This window comes from Phalacrocorax aristotelis, chromosome 5 (assembly GCF_949628215.1).
Source record: "Phalacrocorax aristotelis chromosome 5, bGulAri2.1, whole genome shotgun sequence".
In the NCBI taxonomy this organism is placed as follows: Eukaryota; Metazoa; Chordata; class Aves; order Suliformes; family Phalacrocoracidae; genus Phalacrocorax; species Phalacrocorax aristotelis.
This window is the reverse complement of record NC_134280.1, coordinates 42,171,801-42,190,111: the sequence shown is the minus strand read 5'-3', so window position 1 is coordinate 42,190,111 and position 18,311 is coordinate 42,171,801. Positions and strand designations below refer to the sequence as shown.

The window sequence follows — 18,311 nt, the reverse complement described above, 5'->3', positions numbered from 1 at the left end:
GTCATCAGCACTTTCTTTTTCCCCTTGAACCTGGTGCTATTAATTGTGTTGCTGCTTCTGCTCTTTAATTGATCCCATTCACCAGTCCCGCTTTTGTAACGTCTGACTTCTTGTCACTTCGACAAATCAAAAACCCAAATTAATCAATCTCCAGCCACTTGAGAATAAGGCCGCGTTGGGGAGCTGGGCTTGACAAAAAAGTCTAATTTCACTTTGAAAGCCTGTTGGAAAATTTTAACAAGAAGATGCAAGAAAAATGTAAACCAGATCAAGCTTAACTTTGGTCTGTGGAGAATAGTGTCACCTGTTGAGTTTGTTTCAAGTTTTTGTAAATAGGTGATTTGACAAAAATATGAAATAAATCAAAAGAAACAGAGATAGAAGGGGTCAGAATATCCTTGTTTCCACTGCAGATGGTTACACAGGGGAGAGGGTTGTGCGTGTATGAGACAGAATAGGAACCGGGGGCCAAAGACTGCTCTGCTCTCAGTTTTTCTATCTCAGCCTTTGTGCTGTGCCATTCCCATGTGGTATATGTTGCCTCTTTTCCTTGTGCTTTTTGCACCCCCAGCCCTTTTACACTGGCCCAGGGCACTCATACCTGCCTGTTGTCCCTCATTTCCTTCACCTCCTTGATTCCTGTGTTGGTATCTGCTGCAGCTCTGCTGTGCAGGCGCTGCAAGTGGCGAAGGAGAAATGGCTTCAGTCCAAATCTCAGGCACGCTCTGAGAAGGTGCTTGGGAGTTTGGGGTACAAGTCAGTTGTGCCCTGTGCTAGGGGCACCGAGAAAGCACAGGCTGGCTTTGAACTGAATTTCTTGCCCTTTTCAAATCCAGGAGGGCTCTTACTATGTCCTTAGAGGGCGCAAATGGAGTTGTCTGAGATCCATTTGTGGAGCACATGCAGCTTACCAATAATAAAACTATAAAGGGGTAAGGAGTGGGACTTGTGCAGAATGTTACCTTTCACAAACATCGTGTAGTACTGCGAGAGGGTATCAAATGTGTTTCAAACAGCAAATAAAGTGCAGTACAACAGCACAGCCCTTGAGACTCTTCTGAGAAGGATTAGTTAGTTTCTTGTTTCATTTAATGTTCCATCTCATAATTCTGGGTTGTAGCTGTAGACAACATACTTATTCCCTTCCACCTCTCATTTCTCCTACCAGAATTTGCCATAATTGAATGGAGTTGTCTTACAACCATAATTACAAAATGCATCTAGGGGAGAGGCAGGTTTGGGCCTTGCTTTGTGGAATAAAAACCGGGTCAGACTTGAACAAGCAGAATCTTTGTCTTATCTCATGTGTCATGCACCTGTAGAGGAGAGTCACTGCTCTGACAGCAGTGTGATTGTTTTTTTTTAATATCCCTTCCCTTGATAACTTAAGGGTCTTGGTTACCAAGCGTCACATGTTGCTTCTGGGCATGGAGTGAGCTACTGCATACTTCTAAATGGCCTCAAATAACTTGCACAGATGTAAATTTACCCTCTATATACTCTGAATTGACTATTTTACTACTTTTTCTGGAATCAGTGCCTATACTTTGTCATGCTGGGTCACATAGAAGCTTTCCTATCCCTTGCTATAAACTTTCATTATTTCACAACCCTGCAAAGCTAGAAATTCACCTTTCAATGAGAAAATTTTCTTGTCGGTACGGAAAGTCACATAACACGCACGTGAAATTTGTAGCATCCTCCTTAACGCATCGTGAGCATGCAGAGGTAAACCACAAGGACGCGGCTGGTGTCAGCTCTCACTTACAGCTGAGAGGAGTTAATAATTGCTCTGGGGAGAGAGGGCAGGGAGGAAAGATGGCCCTTTGCTAGGAGGGGCATGGGCGATCATAGCTCACTTCTGTAGGTTGCAGTCAGCAGCAGGCATAGGCTGGAGCACAGTGATGCGCCGTTGTGGAAGAGAAGACGTTTTTCAGCAGCGTGTTGCTGCATGTCATTTACAAACGTGGCCCAGCAGTTGCAGAACAGAGGACGTGCTGGTGCGGACAACCCCAGCTACGTGGCAAGGGGAGAGTTTTGTCCTTACTGTTGTATAATATAGAAGTACACCCTGCAAATGATGACCATCATCAAGGAAAGCTGCCCGTACAGTCCATCAAAAACCGCAAAGCTAATGATGGGCTGGGCAGATAATCGTGGGAGAGTTAATTGTAAGGTTCGATATGGCATCTTGTCAGCAGAGATAAGTTGTCACGTTTTCCACTTGAGCTGAAACTAAATGATTGTAAAATAAGTTATGAGTGTCCTTGGGCCTGTCTGCCAGAATGATGGCTAAGAATACATTCCTGGCCCATCAGTCTCAAGCAGCCCGCTTGATATTTATGCGAACTGAATGTTATTTTATTCCCCCTCTAGTCATGCTTGTCAGCTTCCCGAGTGAAAAGTGAAACTGCTTCTTTGACTCATACTTCAAGTATTGAAGCTCGGAGAGGCTGCAGATTGTTATTATTATTACTAGTATTATATATTTTTTTGGGTGTGCGTTGAACATTGATGCCCGATTGGGAAGAACTAATGGCTGACATTGAACGCGCGGGATGGCTGCAAAACAGCCCATCCCAACCCAGTGAAACGCGTCTTATGAGTTCCAGTGCCTCTGTCAAAGCTGGTTTAGATGTGGAGTAATGAGGCGCTTGCTTTTTTAATTTGGCGTGCCTTTTGCCTTGCCTTTTTTTTTTTTTTTTTTTTAATATTTAATAGTGCCGGCAGTGGTCGTCTGTTCTCAGGCGTGGTAATTGATACAAAATAAAATGCATTATTTGTATTCAGTCAGGAGTATGAAATTGCATTCAGCGGGCTGAAGCCTGAACTCATTTACAGTTTTCCGAAGCCGGGCTTTCAGGAGCCCTCTTTTCAATTTGAAGAATACCTTGTCAGGCAAGAGAAGTAGTGGGAAATGGGAAAGCACAGTGTGTAAGCCTAGCGCCTTTTGATTGCTCATATTTTAAACTGGGAGAATGTTAAATAACTTCCATCTTCAAAGGGTGGTCTCCGAAACCGGGAATATGGGGCATTAATACACCAACAATATCAGCTCGGCACCCGTTTACGAACGACTCATGTTTCTTTTCTGGTTGAGGGGGAGGGAAAGCTTTGGGCTCTTTGCTTCAGAGCCGTTTGACCCAAGGACGGCAGGTTATTACCTGGAAGGGGCTGCAGATCACAAGGATTTACCATAGGAGGTTAATTCTTCAGCCCTCCGACGTGAATAGTCGGACTGTCTATATATATATATATGTATCCTCATTTTTCAGAGCTCACAAGCAGGCTTTGTTGGTGCAATTTATAGCCTAGGAATTAGGCTAAGCTGTAAGTGTTCAGACCTGCATTTAATATTTTTTTAACAGGGATCCTGCTGAAAAATATATTCTCTGGTTTTGTGTCAGGGTGTGGTTTCTTCACCATTTTACGGGTCTGGGGCATCATGGTTGATGCTGGAGTCACAAGCGGCGATGAATGCAGCTCCTGCCTTGGGGACCAGAGTGCTTCGGCATGCGATCAGTATCATGAATATCTGGAAACAAGCTTTTTGAAAGGCATGGGAGAGGGTGGTAGTGTAGTCTTTTTCCTGGATTTTTTTTTACTTCCCTTGAGTAAAATGGGATAATTCTTTCTAAAATGAAAGCTGAGAGTGAGGCCTGTCCATGTGCCACTTGCGTCATATTTTCTGAGGGAAAAAGTGAAATGTTTTGAGAAATTGTGTTAGATACAAGTGAGCATTCCTGGCCGGTGTGGTCTCTGGGATTTTTACATTATATTGATGAATTTTCTGGGTTTCAGCAAGTGAATTAAAATCTGTGAGATATTTTTGGTGCCCTGTGGCAGAACTTGCCACCACAGGTGGGCCCCTTCCTTGTAGTGCCTGGCTCTGTGGCGGGCCTGTCCCAACACAGGAATTTTCATGTCATTGCTACAAGGGAGGGTTTTTTGCGTTTTTTGTTTTGGGTTTTTTTCCTTCTTTTTAAGTACCCAACATATGAAAACTTCTCAAGTCTCAAACTAGAAGTCAATATTTAGGAATAGCAGTAACCAGCTTGCATCCACGATCATGCCTTTGTATTGCTGGCATCCTCTTTTGCATCTTGTCTTCTTTCAATGTCAAGGAGCCAAAGGTATCCATGTCCCCTTTGCCAAGGACATGCTGAACACTAGCACGGATTCTCACCAGGGTTTGCCTTCCTCTTCACCTGGAGAGAGAGCAAACCCTTGCCAAGATAGCTGCTTTGAGCATTTCTGGGTCAAATACTTAAAATCTCCTATACAGATATACAGTAAATACATTCCCATAATTCCCTTTGTGGTAAATACTTGATTGGTTTCAAAATAGTGGACGTAGGGAAAAGAACAAAATTCTTTATATTAAAGCTTATGTTTGTTTTGGTCTCTGTTGCCAGGCAATTAGCCACATAATTTATCCCCCACTAATAATTTGCAGCACAACTGTGCTTAGTGGGTAATTAGTAAGTAAACTTTATTGGGGGGGAAGTGTTTCTTTGTCAAATAGGCAGTTGGATGGGGATTTAACTACTTAGAAAATGAAAAGTTACTTTTTAAAGTCTTTGGCTTGATATTTTTCTAACATATGAATTCACTTTCTGAAGTGCAATTCTGGTATTGCACTTAGGTGCAATATGGTATCTAACCCAGGTTCTGGGAACGGCTTCACTTTAAATAAAGCAAGCACTAAGTAAAGTGTAGGATGTTATGTTAAATTTTATAATGAAAACCAAAACCAAACCAACAAAATAAAAGTGCATTTAGCGCTAATCATTGCCAAAAGTTTGGCTGCAATTAAATTAAAATCATATTACCAATCTTGGGGAAAAATACTGGATTAAGGTTACTCAAGTATTTGCTATGCGAAAGGACCCAGACAGAGAGTGAAATTTGAAGTACGTCTTCATTTCCTAAACTTCTGTTAAATTGCTGTTAGACATTTCTTGACTGAGAAAGAGAAGAACTACTCAAAGAGAAGGTGTTCATGTCTTACCAGCCATTACATGGACTAGGGAAGAGACTGGGGGGTCTCCCCTTATGAGGGGTGTCATCAACCTTTAATTTTGATTTTGTTGAGCAAGCTAATTGGTGGAAGAGGGGAGAAAATGAGTCTCATTAGCTCTTAAAATTGTTTATGATATGCTACATAGCTAATACAGTGGGAAACTAAACATGATGAACATGGGTTTATTTTTTTTTCACCGGGAGCAGATAATGAATGACCCATTATCACACAATATTAATTGTACCAGGCACGTTCACCTTGTTTTCCTACCTTTATTGCCATTACCACCTTTTCTATGTGTGTCTGTTTCTAATATTAATGAAAGCAGATAGCATTCAGACGATACTGGGCTATCTCTGTTCCATTATGTATTAAAATGTCCTAGTGTTACATGAGTTAATTTGAGGATCAGTAAGATCTCTGTAAGAAAGAGCAACTGGAAGTGATAAAGCGATTTCCCATTGGGTTTTGTGTATTCCAGCTTCTAAAACTGATGCAGAGCCCTGTTGATTTAGCAGGACTTGAATCAGAACTTCAGCCAAGTTGCTGTTTTGTGCCTTTCTGAAAAAGTAATGGATATTGTTAGGAGGCTCTCCTTAGCCTTTGGAAGTCAATGAGCTCAAGAAGTTACCTGCTCACAGACAGCAAGGGGTTATATCTTGGATTCTAGCAATTGTTAATTTAAATTATGCAGTATTTTTATTTTTCCTTCTCGTTTTTTTTTTCCCCAAACTGCAGATACTGGGTTAGGAGATTCTGTGTGCTCAAGCCCAAGTATATCCAGTACGACGAGTCCCAAACTCGATCCACCTCCTTCACCTCATGCCAACAGAAAGAAACACCGCAGGAAGAAAAGCACAAGCAATTTCAAAGCTGATGGTATCTCGGGCACAGCTGAAGGTAAGCTTACTCAATGGTGGAAGCCTGAATTAACTGCGCCATTGGCTTTGCATACAAAAGGTAAAGAGAATTGTACTGACGTAGAGAAATTAAAGAAAAAAAATATCTTTTAATTATGAAGCTGAGTTATCTGAGGCATCACGCAGTGGTGAGTTCCACTGTCTGAACCATGTTTGGAACTGATTTTTTTAATTAAAAAAAAAAGCGTCCCAAGTTGATATGGGGCATCATTAGCAGTAAAGGTAAGGTACAGGCATACTTGTAAGGTTAAAAAGAAAGAAGTAGTCAGGTTCACTCAGTAGCCCATACATCATGTTAGAACTTGTGTATTTTTTTCAGTATTGTTAAATCTCATATTATCTATTTGGCTTAGACACATCCAGAGATCTAGAATTGCAAATGCTTCCAATGCCTGTTATTGTTTGAATATTCAGTTGTTCATGGAAAGACTGTGTTATTTGAGGATAAAAAGGAAAAGGGGAGAGTTTAAATGTTTGGGTTCTTTTTTAAGAACCAGAAAGCAAAAGCCAAAAAGAACTTCTTTTTTCCCTTAGTTTAGCTTACTGTTTCCAACACGAACAGTGCTATAGCTGTTCAATGCCCTTCTGAAGGAGTAACAATGTGTACAGTAGCCAGATATGATATAAAACATGCTTGTATCTTTAGAAAAGAAGAAAAGAAACATGCTAGGATTCAACCAAAAGAGCTCCAGAAAAAAGGTGAACAAGGGTAGTTGGAAAGCTCAGAAACTGGGGAGTCAACACATAAGGAGAGATGAAAAACGGAGACAATGGAATAACGTTGTTGGAAAGGGGGAGTGTTGAGTCAGAAAAAGATGCGGTTGTAAGCATTGGAGAGTAAAAAACAGCTAATTCAGTATCAAAGAGCATTGGAACAAGTTCTGAAAAAAGGATTACAATTGCGGACAGCTGAAGAGACATTAAAAATAGATGTGATAATAGTATACAACTGAGAAGGGGCATGTTAACTACTACTTAGTCATCCTTATTTTCCATTTATTTAATTTCTCAATTGCTCTTCGATCACATACGGAATTTATTTCCCCAGCTATCTATACAAATCCTTTTTTAACAGCCATCATCTTTTTTTCATAATAATTCCTGTTGTGTTCTCTTTCCAGTCATTTAACTATCTTTACTGTTAGTTTCCTCCTAGTTTATGGCTGGAAGCCAAATTTTATTTTAACCTTTCATTTTTAATTTGTTGTCGCTTTTTTTTTTAACTTCCTCTTTTCCACCACTTGTTTTCATACCTCAATGGCTTTTCAGAGTGCTCACTATTGGTCCAAGACTATATTGTTGAAGTCAGTATGAATCAAGACCAGCTGGGTATCAAGAGTCTTTGAAAATCTCTAAGTAGTTAATACGTGTATGTTTTCTTTCTCCTGGGGAGATTATTTTCACAAGTCACTGGAGCTGGAACCTGTGTGGTCCCGGTCTGCTGGCACACGCTTCTGACCCGCAGCGAGCAATGGGGGATTTGCAGTTGTTGTGCATCTTGCCCCTGAAATCCCTGTTCTGATGGGAGTGGGGAGTATGTGCTCCTTCTTCCTTCTCTGTTTTCTCTTGCTCTTCAACTTGTCTTCAAGCATCACGCTAGTCTGATACCCTTTTGCAACAGCTTGTACAAAACTGCCCCATTTCATATAAATGAGATAAAGACGCTTCCAGAAGGGCTGGCAAGCAGCACCAAGTGATACACAAGAAGCCTTAAAAGCAGCAGTGAGTGCCAACACCTGCCTTTACAGTCTTTGTATCTCTACATTAGCCCATCAGCTTTCTTTGACCTGCCTCTTCTTACAGGTCTTCTGAGATGGGCACTCTTTTCTGGCTTGGGGCTCACAGTTGTCTGTCTTGGATGGGCCACAGTGCTTGCTAAATCATTTATTTTTATAGCATCTCTTTTAAAGCATAACCCAGTGAAAAACAGCAATTGGCCACAAGAACAGAATTGCAACTTTGTACAGAGCGTTCTTGCCATGTGTGAGAGGAACAGTGGGTATCCTTCGGCAGATAATTGATCTTACTGGCCCTGAATCCTTTGCAAGGTTGGGAGGAGATGCCTGATAGTTAGGACAGTCAGCCTCGTCCGTCAGTGGTAGCTGAAGAAGAAAGCGGTGAAGCATGCTCAAGTTACCTGTCCTTTTAGAAGAAGGGCATCTCAGAAAAAGTAATAATGATTGTAGATTCCCATGAAGTACTTTCTAGAAAGACTAACAAAGGCTGGAGGTTGCTTTTTCGAAATCCTGGCATGTGGGCACTTGCAACCTCTGTCTGTATTTTCTAGTACTCGTGTTGGTGCAAGCGAAATGTTATGCTTGGTATGCTTTATGGTTGGAGAGACAGGTAGTGTTCATCTCTCTGAGCTTGCTGTAATGCTGAATGATGGGAATAACTCCAGTCCTAGGCCAACCTATGTCACAAGCAAGTCTGGTGCTGGAGGGGTGTGTGTCTGAGATGCTTCGGGCCGTTATGGGTTTTTCTCCATGTTGTAGGATGTAGCATTTTCAAGTCTGCCTTGTGATTCAAAGCAATCTTCAGTAATTCAGCCCTTTCTCCCTGTTCTCCAACACTTGGCTCCAAATCTGTCCAGTGACCTAAAAGATTTCCTTTTTTATTTTTCTTCCTGCACACTTGCAGTAAGCGTAGATTTAAACCCTCAGAGGTGTTCATCTGGGTTACTGCAGTTTTGAAGACCACAAATCCAAATGCACACTTTGCCTTGGCAGCTCTGATCAAGTGTTTGAGATACAGCAGGTGACTTATTGAAAATGAGGTACAGAAGACTGTGGTGATAATCGTGGAAGAGCCATATCTTCCTTCCTTCTAGAAATCCTGAGCTCACTGTGAAAAGGAGGAGGAGGATCCTCCTGCAGTAGCTATTCTCAGACAGTTACAATGGATCAGAGTTAAATGATTTGGGTAATTCTAGATTTTATGTGGCCTTCCTTTGGGTCCAGGGACGTTTCAAGTGTCAGCTTTCAAACAGAAATTCTAGGCTCCTTCATTTTGTTTATATCAAAGCTTAGGTGCTCAATGAGGTTTAAATATGGTCTTCAGCAAACTCTAGCATTTTTACTGCACTTTGCGGTCTTTTTTTTTACCTCCTTGAACATGCCTGCTTTGATCATTGACCTCTGCCCAAGTATTCAGATATCACGATGATGGACACTAGTGAGCCCAGGGTGATTCACTAATTCCAAGGACTGATGCTCATCTCTTATGCCCTTCCATAAAGGTCATGCTGATTCTTTTTTCTCCACACTATCTGCACATGCACAGCCCTCTCTTTCTGGGATAGATTCTTTCATCTTGTTGTATCTTTCTATGGGTTTTCTGAGATAATGGTTGCAGCAACAAAAATACTAAAGCAACTGTGCTGCAGTTGGATGAAAATGAAAATTCAGTTCCTATTTTGGAAAATCAAATTCTTTGTGAAATTTTTCCAGTGCAGTGAAACCCAGAGAGAAGTTTTTTAGTTCTCTATACAGAACTTGTCACTGAAAAAATTTCTCAGTGTTTTTGAGGGTAACAGCAGGAATGCTTACATTAGGCAAGGTGCCAGCAACCAGCAGTGGTTTTCCCACCATGCTGTCTAAACTTGCTCAGAGCAGGATTATACGGTGCTGTGTTTCAAAGAGGAATAGCTTCTCAGAGCCCAGTCTGTTTTGGTACCCTTGTGCTGCTGCAGTTAGTGGAACAGCTAGTGATAATAAGAGGATTTTTCAGCTTGAAAACAAGTAGAAAAATTAAAAAGTTTCTCCTGGAAATACTCTTCACAGAAAGACCTTTCCCAGTGTTTATTTTTCTTACTGTTCTTAGACAGTTTTAAAACTTCATGGCTATGCCAGCTTGAACCTGCCTGCCCTCCATACATCTCTGAGATTTTAGGAGCTATAGAAAGCCCAAGATATGGCCGCCTTTCAGCATCGAATCTAGATCATCCATGCTCTGCAAGTATTTCAGTGACTAAGAGCTCTGGCCAATGGGGCCAGTGCTGCTGCCTGCTCTAGGGCCAGCCTGAGGGCATCCAGGTAGGTGGGTGAATCCACTCCTTCGGTCAGGGAGGTGCAAGGCAGCTGCAGGCAGGGCCCTGTTAATTTATCTTCTCTCTCGGCAGCGTAGGCAAAACAAGTATAACTCTATGTTCCCATTCACACAGACTGAGCTGAGAAATAGGAGCGGATGAGAGAGTAGTAAATGTGATTAGCAACTCGGTAGACTTTCCAAACTCTGTTTTCTCTGTAAATACATGTTCCACATCCTTTTTCATTGCTGGTTTCTGAAGAACTTTTGAAGGATGAAGAAGGACCTTTCATGTTTCTTTTTATAACCATTTTCTTAACGCAAAAATATTTGTTCTCTGCCTCTTGTAAAGTAATTGCTTTTCCCTGTGCTTTTCTGATCTGTGCAGTCTAACCCCCGACTCTGGGTGTACACTTTCTGGCTTCTGGTAAGGATGAACCCCAGTTTACCGAGAAATTGTATTTTTATTATCTTCCCGGGGTGAACTGTTAAAGGTATTTCAAAAGCTTGTGTTCTTCACATGCACATTTTATAATGCTGAAGTCATTCTTCTGCTCTGAATCTCAGGGAACGTTGAAGATGAGCTATAGTTAAATTTGAAATGAAAATATGTTCATTTGTTTTCTGTGGATGGAAAAACAGGGTTTAGTCAGAGTTCTCATTTGTACTTTTAGCAATAAGCAAAAATTTCACAGCTTTCATCTGGTTTCTCAGCTGCATGGGGGCTTGAGTCCAGGGGGGTGGGACAAGGTGCAAAAAGCCAAGGGAGGTGCCAGTTTATTCCCAAGACTTCTTGACCCCTTTCAGCCATCCTAAAAAAACAATGGCAAAGTGAATTAGGGAAATGCAGTTCTTAGCGTCAGTCTCTGGAATCTGTATAACACCTGAAAGTCTGATATTTTGTGTAAATTGGAAGCAGTACAGCTGTTAACTGAAATGCAGTATATGATGCATGAAAAAAAATGTGCCTTTTACCTGCAGCTTCTCACCCTAAGCTTTCCTTAGCATCCCCGTGATTTACCTGCTGGCATTTTACGCTGAAATGATTTAATGATTTAACATACATTTCCTTAGGTCCTTACTTCTAGTAAGTATGCTGTGGCCAGACTGAACTTTTAAAAAAAAAAAAAAAAAAAAGGAAATGTCTCCAACCATGTATTTAAAAGAAAAAAGTTAATTGGGTATTTTGGAAATATAGTGGAAACACTTTTGAGACCTGTTCAATGAAACAGATGCAAACAATGAGCTGTAGTGTTTGTGGGAGAGTAGATTCTTTGTTTGACAGATGGACTTGACATTGTTAATACTAGTACTTATTTATAATACATTGAATTAAGTACCACGATGAAGGAATATAGTTTTACTTGGTGGTTTTTTTTTTCTGTTCTTTTTTTTTTTTTTTTCTTTTTTTTTCTTTTTATGGTCTGGAAGAAATCTTCTGACATTGTCAGAGGACAGCATGTTCAGAAACCTTTCCAGCATAAAAAGTCACAGCATCATCACTCCCTTTTCTCTGCAAGGAAGATGTGAAACCTAATATCTTGACCTGCAGCTGCAGCAAGGGCAAAACTACTCACCTATTATAGAGTTTGTAACCTTTGGAATCAAATCTATTAGATGTCAAGGTCCCTGTATGGATTGTGTTGCTTGAAGTAATGCACAGAACTAAGCTGCCACCAAAAGTTCTTCAAGGAAAAGCTCTGTCCAGTCTGTTAGAGGATAATTAAGTAAACTACTGTGGTTGTACAGGCAAACAGATATTATCCACAGAAGTTATTCCTGGTAATTTTGTCATCCTAGTTATTTTTACCTAGTGCCTATAAATCAACTATCAATTTTTACAAGCTACTGTGTAGCAGGAGTAGATTCGGAGGTGGTCTTGGAAAAGTGTTTTTTATTTCAGTAGGAAGACAGATCTTTGATACTTTGAGATGGGTGAACATGTGAAAATGAAATAAATCATTAGTGGTGGCATTAGGGAAGAGTTTTCATCATATTCCTGTGGCCTGTGTGTGGACACATCAGAGTTAACTTAAGCTAACTCATTTAGAAGCTGTTCATCCATATTGCCCCATGCCAGCTGCAAAGTCATCCCAGTACCCTACCTGTGTGTGTAGCCTGCACTGGGACGCTGCTGCTGCCACCGCGATGCACAGCAGGGCTGAGCACACTAGCTTGGGGCAGGGCGTTCCCCACGTGTGGTAAAGAAGTAACACAAAGTCTTGGGGATAAATCAGTTAATTATAACTGAAAAAAAAAGGGCATGGAAATAATTTAGGAACAATTGTTTTCGCCTACTGATCTATCCAAAGACTTTACATCATTGCTTTACAACTCATGGTGAACCCACTGACCCAAGGTAGCATGCTCAGCCACCGCTTGCGTTGCGGCAGTTGCAGCATCCCAATGATAAAAATCACAAGAGATATCTTAATAAGCTATTTGCCCTCTAAAAAAAAATATAGGTATATAAAAAATTTAAAAACCCAAATACAAACACCTGTCAGACAGAAGAGGAGCATCGTTTCATCCTGTTGGGCAGAATTTCTATGCATCTTGTGATGGATAGTTTAGTGAGAGCAGGTTTTGTTTCTATTTCTGGTCTCTTAAGTGCCTGAAGTTTTAGAAAGTAAATGTTCCATAGTTCTAAGAAATTTTCTGCAGTATTTAAAGTGAGATTGATAAAAAAGTGGCCTTTTCACTGCAGTGTTGAATGAAGAAAAGCATTTCTTTGGAACTGGAAGGGTTTGCATTATAAGCAGAGGGCTAGGAAGGTGTTTGATGGGATTTTTTTGTTTTGTTTTAAATAGGTTTGTAATTCATTTAGGGTTACTGCTGAATTCTGTTCTTGTACAATTTGTTGATCATAGTGTCATTTCTGTAGTCCTCTTGTGCATTAAACATTTCAGAAATTTCAGCAAATAGCATTTTGTTGTATGTCACACGCACACACAGGAAAAAAACCCCAAGTTCTGCTTTGCTAATCATCAATTCATTGATCTAGAATTTAACTTAATTTAATTTAATTTAATTGGTTTAGTAAGATTTTAGGAATGTGGTTTGATAAACATATGCATCCTTATTTTGTGGATTATCGCAGAAGATTTGTAGACCTTTTCTGATCCAGCTGCTTTGTAGGTAAAAATTTCTTCTAAAAAACAGAAGCAAACAACCAAAAACAAAAAAACCACACACACCCCCCACAGATCTTAGTTGGCATTAAAAATGAAACAACAGTGAGCACAATATCTGTAGCTGTATTTTTTTTCTGTCTGCATGAGGACTTAAAAAAAAAATCAGTGGTATGTGACCATATTTGTTGGCTGTAATGCCAAATGCTTGTTTTGATTTAAGCATACTGCAAGTGTCTTGGAGGTTGACACCTATACAGTGTCAAAACACTCTTTGGTTGTAATTCCACTGATCATCAGTAACTTCATTCACTCCTTCGTAGGAGATATAGTACTGGCCAATTGCTGTTCACCTGAGAAACAGGAGGGCAGAAATTAATAAAATCTAGACCGAATCTTCAGAGACTTACTTTCAACCAAGGCGTAAAGGTCACTTGTTGGGAAACCTTCAGCCTCAGTCGTCACAGCCTATCTGACATGAAAGGTTTGCTGCTGAAAGACATTTATGTTGATGCTGAGGAGTGAAAGACAAGGGAGGTGAAGCTCATCTATTGTTTTAACCTACTTCATTGCAGGCTAAACAAGTTGAAAGATTCCTTCTTCTCTTTAAAACCGCTGTTAGCTCAGGGTCGGAAGAGGCTGCGGGTTCCGCCTACCTGGTTGAAAGGAAAAGTGTTGCAGTGGTGGTCAGCAGGAAAGGGGATTCTGGAAAGGATGAGTCCCAGGATGAATTGGTCGTGGTTGTACACACTGGTGCTTGTGGATAACTAGAGAAAGATAACACCATTTTTTTTCCTATGTTTCTCTGAAAAGTGGTCCCACTCTTAGTACGTTAAGTGCTCTGCGTCGTGACTGCAGAAGGGTACACCGTGTGTCCTCAGTTGAAGTGCTGCGCTGTGATTTGGCCTGATTTTTTGGAAAAGGAAGAAGTTTTGAATAGCTTTATATTGAGTGAAAACAAGTGACACCTTAGCGTTTTACGGGCTTCAGGTAATTAGTGTCCTTAGAACTATGCTGTCAGCCTGAGGCAGAGACCCTGATGATGAGAAAAGTTCTGATGTTCACAAGATGATGTTTACAAGATAGCAAGAAGTACCTGTAAAATATTAATCCTGCTAGTGAAGTTAGGTTTGTTTAGTTACTTAAGTAAAAGTGTCTACTTTAAAAGTTCCTTGCTAGTTTTTCCAGAGCCTAAGACTATCTGATTTCATTATGAATATATATACGTATATTAAAATATCTTTAAAATAAAATAAGATTATTATGTATTATAAAGTTATAGTAAATGAAGACTAAAATAAGGTCCTTGTGTTAAGTATAACTTAGTTCTGTTTACCACACAACTGAACTCTTGAGTGAAGACATCACAATTTAAATGAACAGGCTACTTTGGTGCAGAAGGAAGATTTAGTTTTTCAAGGACGCCTTGTCCTCAGCTTTCCATGCACTTGAACTCATCAGCTTATTGGAACAGAGTGACAGAGGTACACTGGGAGGAAGCTGCCTTTAAAGAGTGGAAGTCCTAAGTAATTCCCTTCAGAAGACCTTAAGCAACTAAACCAGAACCCCTAGACTAGACAAATATGAAGAAGAAAAGGCCATTAAGGTCTCTTAAAATAAAGATTGCAACCTCTCCCAGAAGTCCCTAAAGCACGAACTGTTCTGGAAGGTGTATCAGGGTGCATATTGCTCTATCTGTTGCTGCTCTGCTTTTTGTAGGCATCTCCCACGAGTTGCTGACGAAAGCACAGCAGGCTGGATGGACCTCATGCCCAACCTATTGTGGTTGTCATACGCTCTGCCTCTCTACGGCATGCCTTGTTGATTTGATGTTTGCCTTAGGAGGCACAGGGCAGCTTTGAGGGGAGAGTTGATGCCAGTTAATTATAGGCATGTGGTTTTTTTATGCATAATATGGAATGTGAGGTTAATGACAATGGCTTGATTGTGGATGTTTGCCATGTGTAGCTCAAACCTGGAATTCAAGGGGGAATGCGTCAATAGGTCTGATCTACCCTAGGGTTATGAAACATGCCTTTGGCATTATGCTAAAAAGAACTTGTAATCAAGAGGTACACACTGAACAGAATCTAGAAATAACAAGTTAGTCTTTTTTTTTTTTTTAATTGCAGAACCCTACATTTTAGTCGTTATGGGTGAGCCCTGAAAAGTATATGCTGCTGCTCAGTGAATAATTAGGGCTAAGAACCGATTTGAGCATAATGTTGGAAAATACTCCTTGTGTAAGCAGCCTCCTTGCTCCAGGTCTGAAGAACCTCAATGCGTAGTGAAACCACATCTGCCTTTAAATCCGGGTGAAAAAAGGGATGATCTTTCGCAGATGCACAGCTTTGCTAATTGTCTCCCCTCTGTGCTCCAAATAAAGGTATTCCAGGCATGGCATCTGGCAAGATAGATATAGAAAGTCTCATCTGATAAAGTTTGTGAATTTAGGTGTCTAATGCCGTCTGCTTACAGGGAGGTGAGAGCAAAGATGATGTTTCTGGCTGATTGCAATTGAAGAGTCTGCATACTCAGGATTTGCCGAGCATCAGGAGTCAGACACTCACTCTTGTACCTTGTAGGCATTACAGGTTTGGGGGATTTGCTGGTTTTACTGCACGTACATAGAGAGGAGGAAGCATTTGGCTGCAACTGCAAAAATGTGAAGAGCTCACATTTTTGCAGTTGCAGCCAGATGCTTCCTCCTCTCCCTTTTAATGCTGGTGGGAGATTTTTTTTTTTTTGCAACTTTCTCAGACTTTTAGGATTTAATAACAACCTATAGATTAAGAAATATTTTTGCCCATGCCATTCTGATTCTTTGTCAAAATGTTTGTGACACCTTTTGTAAAAGAGATCCAAACCAAAACTGAGGAAGGTGGCAGTGCATGTGAATAATTCTACTAAATAAGTTGTTGACTGTGTATTTCTCCCAGGAATTTTTCTTTAAGAAAAGTAGTCAAAGTGCAGAATCCTGAGCAATTTAAAGTTGTTTTCCTTGAAGAGCTGGTGATTCTTCTCTCCTCTCCTCATTTTCCCTTTGTGATTTTGCTTCTTCCAGAGGTACCTATTTATGCTGAGATTGATAGACTTAAGTATTTTAAGTATTGTTTCTTATTTCTGTATACTAATGGATGTTAGTGTTGTCATGCGGTGATTTTCAAAGGGTGGGTCGGGGTGAACTGGGCATGATGTTTCAACCTTTCCTGGACCACAAGTTGCAGTATCAGCAACATGTGCATTGGCCAGTGCTGTGCAACTCTGGTTCTTGCCTGGTGACAGAGCCCGTGAGAGTCTGTGTTAATGGAGCATGACGTGCTGTGAAATATGGATCTGGCCATCCTCATCTTGGCCTGAGGAGGAGTCTCTGAATGTTATGTGTTAGAAAGGGTGACCAACTAGTATGAGAAGAGGGTGAGGTTCTTGGTACTGAAATGCCAGGTGGGAGGAACCATGGTATGGGATTTAATCTTCCATAGATGTAGGTGGGTGTTCTTAACTAGGCTGACTTTTCTTCCCCTTAAGGAGCAGGCTCTTGTCCGATCATAGTAGCCTTCTCCATTTGAAAAATGCAGCTCTGGAGTAATTGCAGTTTTGATGCTCTGTGATACTGATTTCAAGCATTTACAAGACAACCTGGTAACAATAATGTAGGCCCTCTTTTTATTTCCAATTCCTGACCAGTCAGTCATTTCAAACCTGTGTTGTTTTGCCAAGTTTTAATCAAATAGTTGCCTTAAATTAGCTGTCAAACTCAGTGAGCAAATGCTTGGTATTTTTCCATCTGAAGTCTCTACTGCAGATACACATGCTGTGCATGAGATTTCAGTGCTGAGCTTGCTGCATGTTTGTTTTATACCCTGTGCTTTAATCTCCTGTTTTCAGTCCCTCCACCTTTCTCTTTACAGATAGGTTACTTGTGATAGATGTTATGCATTATATGTAGTGCGCAACTCCACTGAAAGGAGTAGGTAAAAAGAAAACTTGAACAGGCCTCATCATTGACATTTTCCACCACTTCCCCCTTCAAAAAAAAAAAAAGAAAAAAATTAATAAAGGTTTCTTTTGTGAGCGTGAGATGGAGAAAATTGGCCATTTGTCTGTGAGGTAATAGGCTTTGGTATAATATGAAAATCTATCAAATGATTAAATTCAATGACATTAAATCACAATTCATGAAAGGAGAATACTGCACAGTTTAATTCTATTTAATTTTTGAGGGGAAAAAAAAAGCCAAAAAAAAAAATGTTTGAGTTTCTCTTAAGCTGATTTCTCTGTGCTCTTTCTTAAAAGTGCCTTTCTAGTTGCCACACAGTGATGTGATCATTATCTGTCACCTCGTCGCCTTGCTGCCTCAACACGCAGTAAAATACAAAAAAAAAAAAAAAAGGAGAGAAAAAAAAAAAAAAGACCAGAGGAGCTTGTGAAGTATGACTTCCTATCCCAAGACTCATTGCCTGCGATTCGTACCGCTTGACAGTAATGATCTTATTACAGTACTCTGGACCTTGAAGAGATTTCATGAGGAGAGCGAAAGGACGTGCCTCCATGTAATCAAGTGGCGCTGAATATTCCACGCGTTTTTGATCACACACTGATTGGGCACAGTTTTAGCCCATCTTCTAGTCAATTATGCATGGCCCCTCGTGCTCCTGTGATAGTCAGAAACATTGATAGCTGTTGTCTGGGGGGGCTGGCAGCCAGCCAGGGGTTTGAAGTGCAGTCGTTCCGGGAGAAGTGCTTTTTAGTTGGAATTGATTACCTTTCTTTAGGTTTTTGCTTAATGGCAAAACTGTATTGGAGAGGGCTTCAGGTGAAAAATGGACGTATTAGCCATTTAGAGTAGCTGAACTCCTAGTCAATTTTTAGCTTTCCCCTGTTTCTATCTAATTTATATTTAATGATGTAACGTTTGATAATATTTAAGATATTTCATTTTCAGTTGCTGCTGAGCACACATGTTGAGTACATGTTAAATTACAGCATATCAATTTTCAGGTTTTCGAAATTAATCCAGTTTAACCTTCAGGCTGCGAGAACATGTCTTTTGGCACCTGTTCCAGTGAGTGTTCGGTTTGTCTGCAAGCGGTATGAAGATAATACTACCAAGTAGAACGAGTGCTGTTTTCATCCTGTAATGAGGATAAATCTGCATTCTTTAAAAGAAGCAAAGGGTCGGTGGCTGGGTCCTTAGTTTAGATTCTCTTG

General features: G+C 40.5%; 1 protein-coding gene across 5 annotated transcripts in view; it reads left to right on the top strand.

Moving 5' to 3' along the window:
- Positions 1-18,311, top strand: part of AGAP1 (ArfGAP with GTPase domain, ankyrin repeat and PH domain 1) — a 394,362-nt gene that overhangs the window by 296,825 nt on the left and 79,226 nt on the right. For all 5 annotated transcript variants that reach the window (XM_075094139.1, XM_075094138.1, XM_075094136.1 and 2 more), the window contains one exon: positions 5,762-5,923. In XM_075094139.1, the coding sequence (XP_074950240.1) occupies positions 5,762-5,923 (162 nt within the window). The remainder of the gene's footprint in view (positions 1-5,761; positions 5,924-18,311) is intronic.